Source organism: Falco peregrinus, chromosome 5 (genome assembly GCF_023634155.1).
Source record: "Falco peregrinus isolate bFalPer1 chromosome 5, bFalPer1.pri, whole genome shotgun sequence".
NCBI lineage: Eukaryota > Metazoa > Chordata > Aves > Falconiformes > Falconidae > Falco > Falco peregrinus.
In genome coordinates, this window is record NC_073725.1 from 43462796 (window position 1) to 43484561 (window position 21766).

Consider the following 21766-nt stretch of genomic DNA (forward strand, 5'->3'; position numbering starts at 1 on the left):
AGAGATGCCGAATGGATATGTAGTATTTAATGCTGTGAATGCTGCTAGGTTAACATCACATATGATTTAATGTTTTTTTAAAGCTTTTATCAGGTTCAGCATAAAACATAAGTGCTCTTGAGAAAAGTGAAACCAATACAGTATATTGACAAAAGCTAACAACTTTCAAATATGAAAATGCAGAACATTGTTTTATACTGAACAGCCTTAGTTATTACAAAAGATCAGTGATTACTGCTGTTGGGGGAAAAAAAGAAAAAAAATGGAAAGAAAAAAAAAGAAAACCCAACAGATTTCAGCATTGAATTTTTCACATGCATCAAAGCCTTTCTTGAAAATACAGCCTGTTGGAACTTTTTCTTTCCAAGTTAACAAGGAGCTTTGTTCATGATTGTTCTTGGAGATCATAGACTTGGTTCCCTACTGCAAAACTCTTCTCTTGTCATTGCCCCTACCCAACTAGAGTTACCCCTACTACTATTTGAGTGATATAGTTTATCTGTCTCAGAATGGAGAAAATGATTGTAAGGGTAAGGAACCAGATGCCAGGAGGAAAATAAGCAATCAAGTACACATCTGGTTGTTTTTAGGGTGGTTTTTTGTTGGTTGGTTTTTTGGGTTGGTTTTTTTTTGCATATGCTACCTTTAATACAGCACAGGGTTTGATATTCTGAAATGCATGTCTGTGTAAATTAAACCTGCCCTGAATGAACATCAAAAACAGCAGACACCTTGTCTGTTTTTTATTTTTCATTCCGAGTGAGAGGAGCCATAACCGCAGGCACAGGGTGCAGCAATACAGGCACTGCTAGGTTCATTCCTTTGCATTACCGATATCTATATTAGGAAATAATGAGTTGGAAATCCTAGAAGCAAATTTTGAGCGTTAACATTCTCCCTTCCAGGATGACATTCCCTTAAGAACTTGCTAATAGCAGAAGACATTTTGTCAGACAGGATAGATTAGGGTGTGCACTGGGATGGAAGTATTGAAGTGCTGTTTCATCTGCCTTTCTCTCTTGCCCCTCTTGTTTCAACTCTGAGGAGCTTCCTGCCTGAATGGATTGCAATGGCTATCTCTGTAGTTCAGATAAACTTAAGACTCGTGTAAAATGTGGCGCTGCTAATTACTCAAGATGTAATTAGTCTAAGGAAATTAATTGTACATAAATAATGTGGAATTTCAGCTTCATGGCTCAAGAGATAAATTCAGAGCCTTTTCAGAATTGTCTATCTTAAAAATAAAATAGGAGAAAAGGATTATTAAGGAAGCTCTTCAAAATTCCCATTACCCTGCTAATGAAGATTTAACACATTGGCCAGAAGACACAGTTGATCTGCACTCTGTAAGGTCTTTCCACCACATGAGCATTTGCGTATCCCCAGCTGCTCTCATCAGAGGGAAGGTTAATAGTGACTTTGAAGGAGCAACTTATGTGCCTCCCAACTGAGGTAAAGCGCTGTAAGTGCAGTCCGTGCACAGCAGTAGGTAGGTAGTCAAGAGTGTTCTCCTTCATTAACTGGGCTTCAAGTGAGCCATCTCTTAGGTGCGTACCACAGGCTGCTCTGACCTACCTGGAGTTGCGAGAGTAAAGTTCATTTCAGGACTGCATGTAGCAAGGACTGCACAGCAGAAAGGTGAAGTCTGACTGTATTTCCTATACAGCTGCCTGGTGTTTTTACTGTTATTGACTGATAAAGTTTTGCATTAACAGGCAAAGGACCAAGTCATAGATCATAGAATCATAGAATTCCATAGCGTTGGAATCATAGAACCCAATAGGGTTGGAAGGGACGTTAAAGACCACCTAGTTCCAACCCCTCTACCATGGGCAGCGACACCTTTCACTAGCCCAGGTTGCTCAAAGCCCCATCCAGCCTGGCCTTGAACACTTCCAGAGATGGGGCATCCACAGCTTCTCTGGGCAACCTGTTCCAGTGTCTCAGCACCCTCACAGTGAAGAATACCTTCCTAATATGCAATCTATATCTAAACTGTTTCAGTTTAAAGCCGTTGTCCTATCACTACATGCCCTTGTATGAAGTCCCTCTCCAGCTGTCTTGTAGGCCCCTTGAGAGTGTATTCTTGTGGTTGCAAAAGCACAGGAATATGTATTCTGTGCCCTCAGTACAAACAGCTAAGGAAACTGCCTCCATATCCTCAAAACCACAATAAACTAATACCATGTTTGGTTTGAAATGTGCCTTTCCTACCTTTCTTCCTGATATTTTCTATTTTATTCCTTTCTGAAAAGAGGATCACTTCTGGGATTTTTTATCAACCACTTAGTCCCACATGCCTTGGACAGAGTGAAGTCTACGGGAAAATGTACTAGATGAGAATGACATCATTTCAAAACCCACCTCACACAGTTGCAAAGAACTGCACAGGCAGAAGGCTGCAAAGAATCAGACTCAGAGAAATGGGTACATGTATCTCATTCCTTAAGGACAATAGGATCTATGTTTTGTCGTATAAGTTTTGTTTAGCTTCCAAAATAGTTTGATTGGTTGGTTATGGCCTGTGATGGTTTTTTGATTTTGTTTAATACAAAAGGATATATAGTGGTATAACATTTTCTGACCTGTAAAATATTCTCAGTCTTGTTATCAAAACCTCTTAATGATCCTATAGAAGACCATGCCCAAAATTTTTGTTTTGAAAATACCTCTCAGCTTTCCAATGGAGTGAAATAACTGGAATACCTTGTTTAGATAATTATAATTTCTTTTAAATTCATGGCCCAGAACTGTCATCTTCTCTAATCTGAGTTATTGACAGACTGGTGCCATTAAAAATCTCATTCTATTCTTTCAAGCTAGAGAGTGATTTCTCCACCGCAGCTATCACAGTAATCAGCTAAAGTTTCTACAGAGGATAGATATAAAAGGATCAAAATCTTTTAAAACATCTATAAAACAAGATTGTTTTGGATACTGAAAAGAAGTTTCCATCTATTCTAGGCACATAAATTCTTAGCTTTGCTAAAAGCCAGAGGCAGTGCTTATATCAGCTGGGAGCAAAAGATATCAATGAACAATTTCCCCATGTTTTTCTTGCAGCCTCACTGAAAGTTGCAGGCTTTACAGCTAGCTGTAACTCTTCATTTCTCCTAGTTGTTTTTTTTTTTACTTGAGAAGATGACATTTTGTAAGTAATGAATGGCCAAGCCTTAGGAAGACCTGAATCAATCTCCAAATTATAACCCAGATTTTTCTGATAGTCTGGTATTTTACCTCTGTGGCAGGGATGATTGCTAAGATCCTCTGCCACAGATAAAAATTACCAAATAAATCAGTGTGTGAAGATATAAGTGGGAGTTCTTAACCAACCGATATACTCACTCTTCAAGATGTTTGTTGCACAGCACTCCTTTTCCATTGAGGTCTTTGCAGATTAGCTATGATGTGTTTACCAACTTCATCCTTTTTTGCCTTGCCCCCTCCCTGTCCCTATAAATAGTCCTCATGCTTCATGCTTTACAATATTTTTTTCCTCCTATTTGTTTCTGAATTTGTCCTAATCGCTCACCAAGTTTAAGCGATACTATCTTGGCTCCACCTTAATCCATTTTTTACTCTTTTTTTTTTTTTTTTTTTTTTTGCATAGCAGTATTATAAGGTCACAGTTTTGGCAGCAACTTAGATGGAATGGAAACAATGGAAAATCATTTAACTGGCCAAAATTACACATGTTGAGAGTCTGACACCAGATTCCTAAGTGGTGTGTGTCACATAACATAAAACAGTACTGCTGGGATTCCGAGATTTAGAGGGGAATAAATGGCCAGCCAAAGGTAGTTAATAGTTGATTATAAAACCAGTGTGTATGTATAAGAAGATAAGCTAGTTACCTATATGACTAAAAGTGCTTAACTTTTGTATTCATAATTCAAACATAGTATGAATACGTGGAAATATTTCATTAATAAATGGAAAGACAGCGTATGAAGATATATTTAGTTATTGCTGAGTAGTAGGAGTTTCCCATGCTCTTACCAGTACACGCTCCTGCTTTCTCTTTGCAGCCCTGAGGTAAGCCAAACTCCAGCAGCTCCAGAGCAGCAGATGGCACCTCTCTTACCATGTCTGAGTAGTGCTGGTGCACAGCTGCAAATCTGTTTTCTCATTCTTTCTTTTACAGTCAAGTAAGTTCTTCAGTGACAAGAAAGAGGGCAATTTTGGTTAAAAGCATATCTAGCTCAACAGAAAATCTGGCAAATGGAGAGAAAGGTAATTATATAATGGAGAGCAATCAGAAAATTATTTTGATGGGTGATTACCATCAGATTGCAGTTTTTCTACATGGATCCACAGGGCTCAGTATGAACTCAACAGCAATTTGACATTTGTATAAAATCATCAGTCTGCATAAAAGAACAGTTTATGAATTACATGATTTTTTGTAGTATGCTGAAGAAGGAGGAGAACAGAAGGGACCAGGTATTTTCAGTCACTGAATACAACAGGTCTCCAGCTTAGCCAGAGCTGTCAGATGAAATCATGCCACTTTTTCCTTAAAACGAGCATGTCAGAATATACTGCTGGCTCCAGTCTTTAAACCTAGGACTCATTAATATTCCAATTAGTAACCTTGAACAAGGTAAGCCTTTAACCAAAGAAAACTCAGGTCTGTGGGCTAAAATGGGTTAAATCAGTCTCGTTCTGCTCACTGTGTTCAAGTACAGCTGGTACTTCCCTCATGGCAGGTTCTCTGCCCACTACTTTTCAATGGTCTACTGAGTTGCAACAAATCCCTCATCAGCCTCTTTCAGACTTTAGTGAAGTCACTTGCCTCCTGTCATGTCTGAGACTGGGATATAGATCTGCTTTCCAACATGCCCTGATCCTTTCAGAATTCTAAATTTCACTGAGGTTGCAGACAGATGCTTGCTGGTCCTATCATCCTACCCTTCCTCTCCCTACATCCATCACGCTCAGTCATTTTCTGGGAAAATAGTATACTCCTCTCCCTCCAAAGTGCCTCAGTTAACTCAGTGTGCAACTGCTAGGATAAGGCACATATGCAATACCATCTGCTAACCCATGACAAACACCAGTTCTCACTTAGGTGTTGAAATAAAATAGCCTTAATATAAAGATTTAATTGTGTATATGTGAGATTTTGTATTATACATTTAAGGGCAGGAGAAGAAACTACAATTACAACACAGAAATTATTTTCTGAAAATTGGTGTCTATGAAAAAGATGTGTTGTTGGTATTGCGGTGAGAAAGCAACTCAATATACACCTTGATGTCCACCCCACATTAATAGTTTGTGAAACTGTCAAGAGAAATCATGAGAAATGAAACTAACTTCTTATTCATTTGACATTAATAGGACTGAAATGGTTTTACTACCATCACTTCTTTCTGATGCTCCTTTCAAAAAAAAAAAAATGGAAAATTTGTGAAGCTTTATAATTCATAAACCACGAGCCATGCAGACAACTGAAAAGTTGGTAAAGTCATTCCAGTGTGACACTCAGCGTGTTCAGCTCATCAAATGGGTTGCTTGAAATTCAGATGTCAATACGTAGCTATCCCTCTAACAACCCTTTACACTAGTCATCATTTAGGATTTGTAAATCCAGGTGCCTACAGCCATTTTGAGAATCCCTGGCATACCCAGAAGGGCTCCCTGGGGTGCTCCAAACAGCACCCATCTCAGCAGAGGGAGCCAACCCACACCTGGATGTCCAGGGTCCCTTCATTCCAATGGAGAAGGCCACAATAAAAGCAAGTAGCCGAGAGCTATATCCAGATAAATTGAAGTGGGAAATGATGCACACTTTTTTTTTGTGATTCATTAACTGTTAAGCAACAAGTGTAAAGTAAAATATCAAAGTTTGTCTCAGATTGTTTGCATTTTGGTTACTTCAAATCAAGACTGGATTTGAACCAAACAGCAAATTTAGCATAATGCGATATGGCTGCAGTTGTTAGCTCAGATGTAGTGCTTTGGTTATCAAGAGCCATTTGTTGAAGGCATATAATTTTTACAAGAAAATAGAAAAACAAGAGAGACGCAGATTAGGTGGAGGAGAAAAACATATTTCACATCTCTAATTGTGTATCTTTTTCTGTATTGGGGTCCCAAATCCTCAGCTCAGAAATGTATTGAACCCTCACATGGAAGATAACAGTGAAATTAGTAATATTTATTTTACTGTTGGAAAACAATATGATGGCAACATTGACAAGGCAGCCAATTCTAATCTTTGAATTTTGTTCTGTTTTATTTTTCTCTCTCTTAGGTTTGTTCTGTGTATTTCTCACATTTCATTCTATTAAATTTGATGCTGCTCTTTGTGATCCCTGAGTGAGCTTTAGTCACTGGCAGAAGTGCTCAAAAGGATTTGCATTTCTCGTGTGCTTGTCACTGTTTATGATCCTCGCTTCTTCATTTTTCAAAAATTGTTATTTTATTCACAGATGTGGAAAAGAATGGAAAGGAAACCGTTGCCACATAAGTGCTAAGCCTCCAACATCAAGTCTCCTTCAAAATGGTGGGTCTGTAAATAGAAAGAAATATTTTTCGATTCATTATTTGAGTGTTTCCTTTTACTTATTTCTGTCTTTGCTCTGATTTTGCAGATATTTGGATTGGGTTGGGTATCAGTTTCTTGTTGATTAAAATTACAGCTGTTGCCTTGTATTTCCTTTCAAAGAAGAAAGTGTCAGAAACGTAAGTAAAACTTTTATTTTGTGTAAAGCAGACACAAATGTGGTACAAAGCAGTGTCTAACTGCCCAGTCTCATTGGTTTCAACTTTTAAATCTCCCCACAGTCCGTTTGCCTTCATATGCAACACTAAGCACAAAACCTAGCTTTGCAACAAAAGCTGGCCTTAGTGGACCCCAGTGTGGAAAAAATGGGGTTTGGCTTGACAGCTCAGAATGTTTTGATTGTGATGTTGTATGATTATTCTTAAATTATAAAGTTCATCATTTATCCATCTTAACAGCAGTAGCCCTGATTTTTGAACATGATGATTAAATGCAAAAAATAGGTAGTATTTATGGTTTCTCAAAACCTCCGATGCAAAATTGGTTTCTTAAAGGAAGATTCACAGCTCTTCCTGAAGCTACTGAGTGCCACATGCACCAGGTGGGACATTTTTGCCCTAAATATTTCAATATTTACACACGGCTGAGAACTTGCGCTGTGATAACTGAGTGAAATAAAAGTGGGTTTTTTCTGCTTTAAATTATTAGGGGTTTCATAAAAAGCTTTAATACATTAGAAAAAAATCAAATGGTAAGACTGCAGAATTATGTGACCTTTTTTTACAAACCATAATGTTTGCCCTCTCTCCTTTAGTTACTACAGACACATTCACAATCTGACTTTCTGTTTTAATGCTGTATTAGTCGTCTTACTCAGTGACTCTTAAGATGTGTCTCACCAATGTCACCTTATCTATTCCTTCCACCCATTTTCCCTACCTCTTTGTCTCACACCCATTATCCAATACTGCTGTCTTGCACTAGGATCACCCCAGTATGGAACTCTTGGCTTGTGGTTCAAGGACCTGTCTTACTTGTGGTGAATGAGTGCTGTAGCTGATGATTTATTTTTCTTTTAATATATATTTCTTCCATCCAGTACGATGCTTGCTATTAGTACTGTGCAAATAGCAACTAAATTATCTTCTGACATCATACTGCATATAGTGCATCTTCAGTAAAGGAAAAAGAAAATCAGCAAAATTGGTGGTGGTTTATTTCAAAATTTATTTCAAGTGCCTTGAATAACAGTACTAGTAGTACTAGAGATATCTTCATCCAGTAATTTGACTTCAGAAGTTAAGATGTGCCTTAGATTGACAGTTAATTATTTCACATATATATTTCCTAACCCTTTCTGTCATCCCTCTGATAATCTTTGCTTTCTCTCTCCTCCCTCATTTAAGATTACCAAAAATTTTTTTGGCTTTCTTATTTTCCTCTAACACTTGTATTTATTTTCTGTCCATCTCTTGACTTACTCTGCTAGATCACTCTCTGTCAGCAAATACCTATCACTGTCCCTTCCTCTCTTTCAGCAATTCCTGTTGTGCATTGCCTTGTCCATTTTCATGTTGTTAATTTCCCTCACCCCCATTTTCTTCTCTAGAATTAATCTTCAAAACTGCCTATTTTCCTTTAAACTTGTGATCTTCTATAGACCTTTCTTTCTTTGGGAATGTTGTTATCTCCCAAACTATCTACTAAACTGTGCAGGCTCCTATCCTGACATTATTCCTGCTGACACATCTCTTAACACTGCATGCTACCCGTGACAGGTAGAATTGTCTATGGACACAGAAGCAAAATGTTGAAGCAGGAACATTTAGTGGTTGAGCTACTGTTAATTGAGTGCATAGCTTCACCTACTTCATGTCTCCTTATTCTTCTGTAAAATGGGAATAACAGCATTTCCTTATCTTACTTCATAGGGGCTTTAAGACTTTAATTCACATTTATACAACCTAATAAAGTACACATATGGAAAGACACCTCAGAAGTGCAAGATTAGTTGTACTGTAAGAGCTGATTGAATTTTCTTTATTAAGATTTTTGAAAAAAAAGTCTAATATTTTTTTCTCAAAACATGCTTGGTGCTGTTTTAATCAACAAATTATTGGTTTTTCTTATGCTATTTCTCCTGTGCGCTAAACAGTCCCTTTTACCTTTTTTTTGGTATAAATGTCTTCTTAAGGGTTTGTGCACTGCCGTCCACTTCTATTCTACCCCCGTACCTGTATTCAAGGAATGCTTTTTCCTTTCTTGTAATTATACATGTTAAAAAGAATAGTCTTTTTTGTACATGAAAAGATGCCCTGTTGCAATATGTCGCCAAACATTTAAGTGTTCTATTAAGTATGTAATAAAACAGAGATGCATGAGGATCTTCTTGCTATGGCACTAAGAAAATATTACAGCCCTGACATGAAAAGAATCAGAGCTGTAAACCAGAGAGTTAGGTAGTTTAAACAGCAAAGCTCATTCTGGTCTTGATTGTTTTCACTGGAGTTGCCAAAAACGGTAAATTATGATGATGGAAATTTTTGTGGTTCCAAGTTGTGTCTGTTAGGATGGCTAAGATTGTCAAATCATTTTGCCCATGGTACAGAATTTTTTTTTTTTTTACTTTCATTGTTTTTAACCACATGTAAGTTAAAGTGTATTTTATAGGCATCTTACCAAGAAATAATCTAGCTAATAAATGACAATTTGAAACTGTGAAAAAAATGAAATTTGAAACTTTGAATCTGAGAAGGTAAAACTCATCCAGGCAGTTTGTCTCTTCCCTCTTCAACTACTTAGTGTCTAGCATGATCTAACTAAAATCACAGCAGGAAACAGTAATAAATTAAGGCAAGTTACTCCTTAACTGCTTAATCAGCAATCAGAAGTGAGTAGTCAAAATGCAGCCAATGTTATCATGCTGAAATTTGAATCTTTAAGATAAGGCTTTAGAATAAGAAGTGACTTGTGTTTGCATAAGTCTGTAAAATGTACAATGTGACAGCACCACACAGAGGCATGAGGTTTTACTCCTTTTTTTTTTTTTAAGGGGATTTGATGAACTACAGAAATTTAACCGTGCACATGAATGATACTTTCCCACAATTCATTTTCACTTCAAAGGCTTTTTGCCTTTGCAAAGGGCTGTCCACTTTTATCCTTCCTAGGTCGTGTTGTTTTCTTAAAGTCATTAGGCACTGGAGGCACTCTAGGAGTGCATGCTTGGCCATTCTTTCGCAGGGAAGCTTTCACACACTTGAGTCCATATTTACTGCCTCTTGTTAAATCATTCTGCTAGCTATTTTTTATAATTTCTATTAGTGTTTTCTTTCTCCTTACAGGTAGAGAACCACACATGCAGGCATTGGCAGATGGTACTCCAGAGGCACATTAACAGTTATAGGTGCTAGCTTCCAGGACATTTTAAAATGGAATCCTTCTGTGCCTCAATGGTAATAGCACAGGGATGTGCACAAGAGCTGGAGAAGCTTCAGAGCCCAATAAAACAATTTTTTTCCCCAGAAAACCAGGTAGCAGGCAGTAGTGCTATGCTGATGACCCCTTAGATAATTTCTAAGAGGTCACTGACAGCGGTGAGAATCTGAGTTACGTTTGTCCCTCTTTTTCATCACTGGCAAGATTGATAGTGCCTTAACGCCTCCTTTCAGCTCAGAAAGAATGTCCTGCTTCCCCTTTACTCTCTCCTTCTTCTCCTTCCTTTGCAAGAATTTAATCTCTGACCTGCAGGCTTTGAACTGCTCAGTGCCTGAGCAGGAGTCACTGGCAGTCATGTTTGCTTCCTAATGGACAGGAGCAGCCCGCCACATGGCTTGGCAGCAGTGTACTTCATTATCACGATGGCATTCAGATACACAAGTTACTTCCCAGCTCCCAGTTGGGGATATGTGAAACTTTTGTATAGAAATCCCAAATCAGAGGAAGCTTGTAAGTTTCTCACCTTCATGTTCATACTCCAGAGATACCGTTTTCTAGTCCAGAAGGAAAGGCTGCCAGTTACTCCACTCCTTCAGTGTCATCTGTCCTTATTGACCAAATAGAAGCAAAGCTTCATTTTAGCTTCCATTTTGTTGTAGCTGCCTTCTCATGCTTCAGTTTACTTTAAAAAGTCAGAATGTGAAAAGTGAGTGGCTTTCTGTCCAGCTAAGCTATGCTTCTTTATTATTGCTTCCAAAGCAATGCCCTTGGATCCTTTCAGTTTGTTTCTTTCCTATTCTTGATCTGTGCCATCAGCTGCAATGCTAATGTACCACAGCTGTTATCAGTCCTGTCAGTCAAAATGAACACAGAATATTAAATTTTCCAAAGTATATCAATAATGTATCTTACCACACAGGCCACAGTGTGAAAAACTGAGGTGCTCTGCGAAAATATCTTAAAATGATAGAAAATCATGGGAAAACAGGACCCACAGAGGCCATTTTTCATCCTGCCACAGGACAGACTCAGTTGCATCACTGCTGGGTTTGCACTGAAAGACCTCTAGCAACACGAATTTGATGGCATCCTCAGGCAATCTTGGTACCCTAGGTGGAAAGAAAGTTCGCTGTTAGAGATTTTTTTGCTAACTGCTGATATGTCTGTAATGAACAATGTAAGTTCATTCCTATTCACCATGGACAAGAACAGATCTTTCCCTTCCTCCTTGCAAAAAGCTTTTTCTGTACTTGAAGGCAGTTGTCATGCCTCCTTACAGGCTGCTCTCTGTAGGCTGAACAAGTTCAGTGCTTTCAGCCTTTCTCCATGGTTAAGGTTTCCTTACAATTATGATTCCCAGTTGCTGTTGCCAGGACTTTCTCCAATTAGACCATACCCTTCTGGAGGTCTGGTTTGGGGGAACACATAGCATATTCCAGGGGGGGCTCTCCAAGTGGATCTGAAGGACTGCCAGAGGTCATTGCTGACTATGCCTCTGTTGCTATAACCCAAAGTGACAAACAGAATGACAATAGAACAACATTTATTGAACAATTCTCAGCTTGTGAACTGGAATGGAGACAAAGACTGTTCTTGTTGAATGAGAGAAAAAAGTTAAGTTTTATGAGAAAAAGAAAAACAAAACTAGGAAGCAGCAGCCATAACTGTTGTTTGAGGGTTGTTTTATTAGTCTAATGCTGCTATCCTAATTCATTCCTTCTTCCGTAGAACATTTTTTTTCTGAAGGATGAAACCTAGTGCTATAGTCAGAATTCAGTTTTTCTGAAATGCACATCTCACAGCCACCAGATAGGAAAGGCTGCAAAGAAACAAGAGCTGACATGCTGAATCAGAGCAAAACTCTCGGCCTATAGCCTGCAAGATCAGTGGTTTTTTTTCAAAAAATAAAATAATCAGATTTCCTAAAGTGACTCAAAAGGTACAAAGTGCAGACCTTGGAAGCTCAAGCAGCATATTAACAACCTAATCAAGCATCCAAGTTAACTTGTAGATGATTCTAAATACAGCTTTTGGAAAGTCTGCCCTCCTAGCATCACACCTCCCGTTTCTTCTGTGGGATGTGCAAAAATTATCCTACTTCTGGAAACCTAAATTTGGTTTAAAAAGGTTTTATAAATTCTTTGGAAATTGAGATCTTGAGTTATAGTTTCTGTTTAGAACAGAAGCTGTAGAACATCTATAAAGAATTCTTCTAAGGGATTATTAGTATCTTAATTGTAATTCAACCTTTGGCCCACTAGGATCTTGTCATTGTTTCTATGGACCTGATGATAAACATCCTTCTAGGATTTCCTACAAATTTGTGCACTGTCTAAAATAAATATTTGGTTTTTTTCATTGAAAGATACAAAATTCTGAGCTGTTGCTGCCAAATGAATGAAATCTTGATACTTCAATTTTCTGTTAAAAATCATGATGTTACTTAGCAGACTCTTTATACACTGGCGGGTAATTTGTGGAGCGTACAACTTTCTCCCATCTCTGTGAAGCTGTAGTGGAGAAACCCATGACAAGGCAGTAGTTTTTGCTACTGAAGAATGCAGATGAGCTTAGCAAAGCTATGACCCATGTGACCTCATTCCAAGATGAATAATCCTCTCCTTTCCTATTGTGGTATTTCTGGTTATGTTAGAAAACCCAGTTCTCTCTGAGTTTTCTTACCAACATGTTCAGTCTTTTTTTTTTTTTTTTTTTCTAAACCAACCTAAGCCTGGCATTTTTAACCCTAATTATTCCTTGTTTGGTACAGTCTTCTGAACTCGGCCTTTATGGCTTTTTTTCATAAATGAGTTTTAAAACCATTTCACATTAATTTCTTATTTTGAACCATAATTTTTGTGAGTGATAAGTTATCTTTACCTTTACCGTACAGGGGTAACACATACATAACTTCCTCCCCACCATGAGACCTTGTGATGGCCATGTTTTTTACTGTAGCAATAAGCTATCATTTTCTATCAGGACAAGGTTTCACTTATCTCACAGCAAGCACTGCAAGAATGAACTTAACTCAAGCCACTGCAATACGTTATAGTTAAACTACCCAATCAAGCAGTTTAAAATCGGATATAAAGTGATGGCCAGATGGCAACAATCGCCCCACTGACTAATACTGCACTTTCCTGCTTTCCACACCTGTATCTGTTCTGGTGACAGAGTACTGGAGTGGGCATACCATTGCTTTCCTCTAATAAGGAAAGCTTCGTATTTCTAATTAACTAAAGATCTAATGTGTTGTGTTTACTTCTAGGGATGTATGCACAACATGTAAAGTAACGGGAATGTGTCATCTCAGTTCCCAAGCACAGGCTTCTTCAGGCAGTTACCACCTTATCCAACTGGTAGATTATAGCACGTGTGGAAAGATGTGATTGAATTTTCACTCATGTATTCTTTGAGGTCTTCTAAGTCATTCAAAAATACTTCAGTAATTTGTAAGGATAATTATTGGTATCCTTTAGGAAGAATTGTTTGCTACATTCACAAAGAGTGTGTAACCATACATTTGTTTGTATAAATGCATTCATAGATATGTATCTATGTGCATATACGTGTAACATATATGTTACATGTAAGGTAGTATATTCAAGGTGGCTTCCAAAGCCCTGCTTTGGAAAAAGGATCCTAAGAACAGAAGAAAAATTAAGAAAGCTCATTCTCCACTTCACCTAAATCTGGGGTACATAAATTCAACCAGTACCCATATTTTGGGCCATAAAATTGCAATAGTCCCTAAGATTAGGTGCCCAACTTCATGTGCTCTTTCATGATTCAGACCTAAAGTGGAGGAACACCTGAAATCTACTGGACAACCCAAACAAGACTCAATTTTCATGCTTGAGAAAACCTTACACACATAGACAGGACCAATTTCAGCACCAAACACAGCAACCACAGACACAGCAATGGACTCAGCCAGCACTCTTTTTAGTGCCCACAGTTTGACACAGTATCCTGCTGGTAAGGTATCCTGCTGGCAGAGTAGGCTGGAGATCTGTGTTCTGCGTCCTTCCTGCCCTCACAACAGACCTAGGTGTTCTTGCATGTTCTTGCCCAAATGAGCAATATATGTCTTGCACAAATTGCTTAAGTTCAATGGGGAGTGAGGGATGAAAAAGAATCAGTCCCTATCCTTACAATTTCCCATTGGCACAGTAAAGGCAATTTCCACTGTGAACTGTATGACGTGTTGCCCTTTAGAAGTGTCTCCACTGACTGTAAGCAGAACTGATGTGTTTAATTCTGTGTCATGCTGTTAGGCCATGCAGTTGGGTTGTGATGTCTAAATGAGACACCAAAATTAAGGCATGCAAATCTGGCCCTTTGGGCACTAGTTTAGAAGCAGAGCCATACTCCTTGAAAACTTCTTATCTGAGTTTGCTTGTTGCCTCAGGTTTTGTGAGCTATGGTGTGATTTTAGAGGAAAAAATCGCTTCTGTGTACATCTTGTGGACTTTATTGAGGAGGATTAGTATGCAAATACACACTTAGGAGCATATAAATAACCTAATATATTATAGCTTCACTAAACTAACTAAAAGCATGGAATATCATGATTTAGTACAGTTAAGATTAAGATCAAATGAACAAATCAACAGCTTCAAATACTCAGCTTTCCACATCATTGTGTCAGGTAATCAAACTGAATTATGAGAGTGGCATTAGAAGGAGTTAGTTTCTGGCAGTCTTGCTGTGAAAGGTTTTAAGGAGACATGTCCGGTTTAGTCTAAAACCCAAACTTATGCTCTTGCTCTTATTTAACTCATAAGGTGATATATTTCTGTAGCCTACCTGTGCCTTCCTCCTAAGCATCCATTCTTGGGTTAGTTCTTTGCAGAACAAATCACGTGGTGAGTCACCCCTGTGGCTTTCCCTGAGGAACAACAGCTTCCCTACCCAGCATCTCCACTGGCTGTGTTTCTGTGACTGCTCTTGTCCCCTCAGACCTGCCTGCCACAGTAACACAGAGCCTGTCTTATCATTCCTAGGGAGACACTGCTTAAACCCGCTGTAGGAGCAGCTTTGGGATAGAAACACTTTTTAATACAAGAAAATCCATCTCTTAATCATTGGGTATTAGCTTTAGGGAACTTTTTATTTTAGACTCATGTACAAACATAGCTTTCTATGTACACAAAGGCATGTATATGCTTTTATTCATGAAAGCATCAGCAAAAAACCAAAAACAACTAAATGCATCTCTTCAAAAGCAAAGATTAAAAAAAAAGGAAGTGTGCTTCTGCTTCACGCCTCAGTAATTTTAACTAATGCAGCTGTTGTTTTTTTATATAACATTGGAAGAGTTTTGATTATTTCAAGCATTGTAGAATATTAGCAACCAGACATCTATATGGAAAAACAGATTAGATGTAGATAGAAAGTTCCACCCCCAAACATCCTTTGTGTTCACAGAATTAATGAAATTAGCTGCATAGGTCATAAGCATGTCCAAAAAAAAAGAATATTTGAAGGCCTCTGTGAGGAAAACATATCCTTAAATTTCTACCTAAGATAATGGACAAATGACCCATACTTAGTAAAATTTATCCTATGCTTCTGGTATAAATTGCTTAAGGCATTGTGTTCATTCAGGAAACCTTTGCATTCCAATAACTCCAGTGATTCTTTAAATATTTCTGGCTGTGTAGCAAAACATACGGGGAGCTTCTATAGCTTTAAAATGAATTCTGATGATTTTGACCTCAAATGCAAGTTCTTTCTTAATTCATTGGGAAAAAAGAGTTCTTGTAAAAATGAAATACCTAACACATTCTTGATCTTGGAGCTTAAGACCATGTTAATTACTGAATTGCTAATGGGATAGTAGCAAAACACAGAAAGAACATGATCTCATCACATGCTAACAAATTATAGTAATGCAACATTTAAGCTAATAACATGCTTTATGTAATGTATAGCATTGTATCTGCGTTTTATGAATACCAAATAACTCTGTGCATATCCATAAGCATATATTTTTCAGCAGCAATGAATGAAAATGTGCTGTTTTAACTTACATACAATGTACACAGAACATTGTTTTAATTTCATTCGAGTAGAGCTCAGTCAGAAATATATCTACCCATGTATGTTTTTTGACTCAAGTCTTTTCAACCTGAAGTGGTTTGGTTCTTTGACACCCTGTGTAATATTGTGGGTGGTTTTGTTGTTTGCTTGACTTTTCAAGAAAACTGGAGGAAACCAATGCTTCATTTGCCAATCCATTGTACGAAGGCCTTACTTCATCTGGGAAAGTAAAGGTAAGTAGCAATAGCTGCTTGTATACACCCAGAAAAATGTGAGACTGTAGTCCTCAAATAAGTCTTCCATTAAAACAGTTTATTCCATCACTGAATGCTATTTAATAAAAGCATTTTTATTAAATAATTGCTGCAGCACTCAGACCAGTTCCAGTACATTTTCAAAACATACACAGTTTTGAAATCAGCTGGTTTGAGAACATCTTGATGTTTATAACTAATACTGACTGTAGGCTACTGAATCTGAGAAAAAAGAGGTTTGGATGAAATATTTAGCCAGACATACAGAAGAAAAAGCTCACTGGGACTTGTCCCCTTTGGCTTCTGGAAAGAAAAAAAATACAAAGCAAATACCCAACAACAAAAAACCACCACCACCAACAAAAACACATGCATGATTCAGCACCTAAGTTGCCTTTGCACACTCACTTAACTTTAACAAAATAGTTTATAATACTTCCCAATACCTTAAATGTGCATTATTACTCCCATTGCTGTAAAGTTCACCTTGACACTAAACAAACACTTGGTCACCATTTGTTGATCATAACTAAGAGACTGGTAGAGTAACAAATACATTTGTGAATAAAATACATATCTAAAAGTTAACATATTGCAGCAAGGGACTTCAAAGCAAGATTTAATTACCAAATAACAGTGGTAACTAAAATCTATGTTTTACATTTAACAAGAGAGATATAATTGACTTAAAATGCAGCTGTCTCTGCTATGTGATTTATCACTGAAAATAATACAGAAAGAGCATCTTGGAGTTAAAAGAAGGGGAAAAAAAATTAAAACTGCATTACTACCCTCATTTTGATACTACCCTTATTAGCACTGAAAGAACTAGGCTTGTTTGGAAATAGAAAATAAAACTTCCTTGTCCTTTCCACAGTCAGTAATATAAGATTCCACTGCAGCTTTGAATAGGATTAACTATGACATGCCATTTACTTTCTATAAAAGGTTCCTTACACCTGATTTTAGAGACATTAGATCAAATTAATTCACTTACAGGTTGGGGTTTGTGAGAGCTCCAAGTTGGAAACATTCCCATCACAATCATGTCCAATTTATCAGGACATTTTTGTTTTAGTTGAAATAGATTCCTGACAGGCTTTATTTAATAGCAAGTTGAAAAACAGAAGCACAGTGTCAGGAGAGGCATTTTCATAGAAGGCAGCCCCAGGCACTGTGATTGAAGTCCAGGGCTGTACCAGAATTTTTTCTCTTTTGTTCAAGATTGGGAAAATACGTGTTTCCACTAATTCTGCCTTTAAAAGGGAAACCAAGAGTTATGAGTTTTCTCTGAGTCTGATGAGCCTTAAATCTGAATGGTGCATCACCAACCAGAAGATATGGTGAAACACAAGCAACAGCTCTTGCCTCCAGCTGAATAATCACAAGCACTTGTGGGCATCTTTCTCAACATGCAGGCTTATCATTGCCACACACTCAACTGTAATATTGCCTCGTAGTTTTGAATCCATAGAATTTGTTACTCTGTCACATGGAAGGATATTTTCAGAATATTATTTGCAGCTCACTAAAAATATTCTGAAGCATTTTTTTCCTTTTTATAGTCTCCTGGGTATGCCACCTCACCCGCTGTTCAAATCAGTGTTTCTCCGTGGCATGAGGTATGTAATAACACATTTTTCTTCTGAAGTAAGATATGTGATTAAATAAAATTAATTTGCAGAGGAAAGGGAAAAAAGTCACTTAAAGTCAGTGGCATATGGCAACTCATACTGTTAGCACCTCTGGAAATCTAAGAAAGATGGCGAGTGTTGGACTGGCTGACAAAGACCTCATAATAACGATTTCATTAATGTTGGTTACTGTAGCTACTTGTTACAGCATACAGTAATTCAACACTTTACAGTAAGGCAGATTCTGAAGAAAATGTTTAGAACTACAGAAGTCCTTACCTGAAGAGTTCATATTAGTTCTTTCTTCATTTAAGAAAATTAGAACCAGTCATTTGAATTACAATACCATGTACCAAAATTAGTGACCCACTGCAATTGCACTATTGTACAGAGACTCTCACAAAATAACACTACATGTGTATTAGAGCAAGAGCTCTGGAGACAAGTAAAAAAAGGTAGGAACAGATACAGAAGAAGATTAAATTACTTGATCAGGTGTATATGGCAAATACTGGTTCCAGTATAGCTATGCTAATTTTTATCAGCTGAAAATATGGTCTAAAAATTTTAGAGATTGTATAGTTTTCTTTGAACTTAACATCATACATTATTTCTGTAATGAATCTACAGCCATTCTTATGTCCATACTAACAAATTAATTGAATGACTTGGCTTTTAAATTTCATTCTATGTTTTTTCTTGTAGTATCCTTTTAATGAATATGTGAATGCTACTTCTTTTCCAAATCCTCTTTATGGTGAATCATCAGAAGACACGGAGAAATTATGCAGTTCCTTGAAAACAGACATAAAATAGGATCAATATTGCTCGTAACTCCTTGCCTGAAGATTTATTCTAGAATCTGAAAATATGTCATGGTACTGTAGTGTTTGCAATATGAATGAATAAACTCTTCACAGAGTAACTCTGTTGTTAAAATAACTATGTCCAGAAAATAACTTTATATTGAAAATGGAATCCATACATAAGTAAAACATATATAATCTTCTATAACTTCTGTTGATGCAGAAAGAGATTGGTAACTGTAACTATGAATTCATTTCACATTTTACAGTTCAAATCCCAGTATGTTAATAAAATCTTTAATCAAATTCAGTTTCTTGAAGTTTGAGAATCATAATTTTATGTCTGTTATTTCAGAAATGATGACTCAAATATTTCTGTAATTTTGTATTAGAAAGAGATTTTAAAGGGCTATTTTAGTGTTCCAAGGGGCAGAAGCAAAGGAAAAGTCTTTGTATAATTAGAAACATATCGAGCTAAATCAAAGTTGGTCGTGAATCATGGATTTGCGTACCAGCTCAGCATGTGATTCATCAATGTGACATACTGGTATGTACATTTATTTTTTAAAAATGTGTTTATTATTAACCTTGATAGTCGTATCTGACCAAATTCCCTTCTGGTCAGCTCTACAGTGCTACTGATAAATGTAGTTTAGTGGTTGACAGTGGGTGGAAACTAGCATGTTCAGGAAACCGTATTTCTGCTGAATAGGTGGCCTCCCACGCAGCTGAAACTTATGTTGTCCCATGCCTACATGAGAAAGATATGGGGGGGGTGGGATTCTGGGTTGCCTCCTGATTTTCAGTGTCATCCTCTGTGATATCAGGCATAGCTTGTAATAGTATTTACACTTTAAATATCCTGTCAATATGCCGTCTTCCATAACACCCGCTCAGATTGTATGGTGGTCATTTTTAGCTTGAAGGCTTAAGTGTTCCTGCTGTGCTTGCATTTTCCTCCCTTACTGTATTTCTACAGCCTGCTTAACTTAAAGCCCATTGGCAAGTTTCAAAGTTACTGAACTCCTACAAATTTCATAGAAACAATCTGGATAGTAGATAGTATCTCTGTTAACACCTTCATTCAAGGAGAGCTGAAATGCTTGACATTTATCAGACTTTCAAGGCTCTGAACAGAAAAGCACATTGAAGCCTGGATTCATTCCATCATGCATGGGACTGCTTATTTTGGGGTTTGGTTTGTGTTTTTTTTCTTTTTCTTAGTAGCATAACAGTAATCCATAGCTCTCTACCTGTGGCCACGGAACTGCTTTTTGACTTAGGTTTTCTTATCTGACTGGCGTGTTGTTTCACTGGTAGCAGAAGTAACAAGGCATGATTCCCGTAGATGTTTGTCCATCATTCTCTCCATTCCTTCCTGGAAATATGCCCATAAGTGCCTCTCTGCTGCATTGTTAAACCTCCTGTTTCTCTTTCCCCTCTCATCAGTAATCCACTGTAGTACCCTCAGTCCTTCCCCAGGCTCAACAGCCCACCTAAAACCTTTGTCTCTTGAGCTCATTTACATGACGTGTCCTAACTACAAACCAAAACAGAAGCGTCAGCCACCGTCTGGCCCAGAGCTACACACGTGCTGGTCAGCTGCTGTGCCTCTGGCTGGTTTGCCCATTGGCAGCACAGGTAACCATCTCGGACTGCAGCTTCTCCTCCTCTGTGCCTGGAGTTTGTACGGCTGTCCTCTGCCCCACCGCTACTGTAGCGAAGCCCTCAGAGCTTCGTGTCTGTCATACACACACCTGCCTTAAGGACAGGTTTAGTTGGAAGTTACCAGGTGTTACTTATGGAGGTTTTAAATAAGGAGCTGTGCCACGAGGATCATACATGCTGTTTTCTTTCTTTGCTTACTCTTTGTGTACTTGCTAGGTTGAGGCACAGAGGATATGCTTGATACAGCAAAGTGCCAAGTGCCTCCAGCTCCTGAACTCCAGTATTTTGATAAATCTGTGTGAGATGATTGATCTCCACATTGTAAACAGGCATTGAACATTCCTACAAGTCAAGCCCATGTAGTCAAATTCTCATTTATTCTGCAATAGACTAGCATAACTTCCAGAATTTCATTAAACAGTAAAATGCTGGTTATGCTATAGTCCTTAAACCTCCAATCACCGTGTCACACTATGTATATCTGTAAAAAATTTCAATAACAAAAAGCATAAAATTAATAATGGTAGAGTTTTATCACATTCTCCCCAATGAAAAAAATATATTTATTTTATAATTAATGGTACTTGTATTTTAATGTGTTAAATAGAAGCATGTGATTATAAATATTAATTGTAAAAGAACTCAAAGGATATTGTATTTCTCAGCAGCAGCTATTTCCTGAGGGAACTCTTCTGGACTAACTCTGAAGCAAGGTAGGCCTTTCAACAAAAACATTTTCCATTTCTGCAATTGATAGATTTTTTTAAAAAAACTTAAAATTCAGACTTTTTATCTGCCTGCACTTCAATCATTTTTTACTATTCTTGTTTCACCAAATACAAAAGATTTACTCATATTCACTGTATGGTTATTTTCTCTTGCCTAACAGCTGACTGACAACAGCCACAGACTGAAATGTTTAATATATAAATTATACTTTGTATTTAATTTTCTGAAACTTTTCAGTACTTTGAACCAAAGCAGTAGAATTCACATTTTCAGTCATCCTTGTCACAGTTTCAATTTCAAAATCTAAAGATAATGACAGTAAAAAAAATGTTGTTAAATATTTCTAGATAGGTTTCTTACTTCTCCCAGTTAATAACAGACCTTGACAAAATACCCTCTGTAAGCTTATATTGTAATTGTCAGAAATTCTAAATAGTAAAAATTGTTTCCAAGTGGCTTGTTTTCTGGGGATAAATTAGAAGATAGATACTCTGTAAAGTTGATGAATACTGTACTTAGTCTAGTTTAAACGTGTTTGTACATTAATGATCCAAGGTAACAGCAGAAATAAATTGCAAGACAAAACTTTTAACAAAACCTAATACCACCTGCATTGTGGTCAATTTGCTTTTCTCAAGAGTTGTTTCAGCTCCCAAAATGTCACAATCATAAAGAATG

At 37.4% G+C, this 21766-nt stretch overlaps 1 protein-coding gene across 1 annotated transcript in view; it reads left to right on the forward strand.

The window, feature by feature from the left end:
- Nucleotides 1-18701, forward strand: part of MALRD1 (MAM and LDL receptor class A domain containing 1) — a 282749-nt gene extending 264048 nt beyond the window's left edge. The window contains exons 36-40 of the mRNA XM_027777677.2: nt 6438-6511; nt 6600-6690; nt 16158-16230; nt 17817-17873; nt 18591-18701. Coding sequence (XP_027633478.2) covers nt 6438-6511; nt 6600-6690; nt 16158-16230; nt 17817-17873; nt 18591-18701 — 406 coding nt within the window. The remainder of the gene's footprint in view (nt 1-6437; nt 6512-6599; nt 6691-16157; nt 16231-17816; nt 17874-18590) is intronic.
- Nucleotides 18702-21766: the final 3065 nt, after the last annotated feature.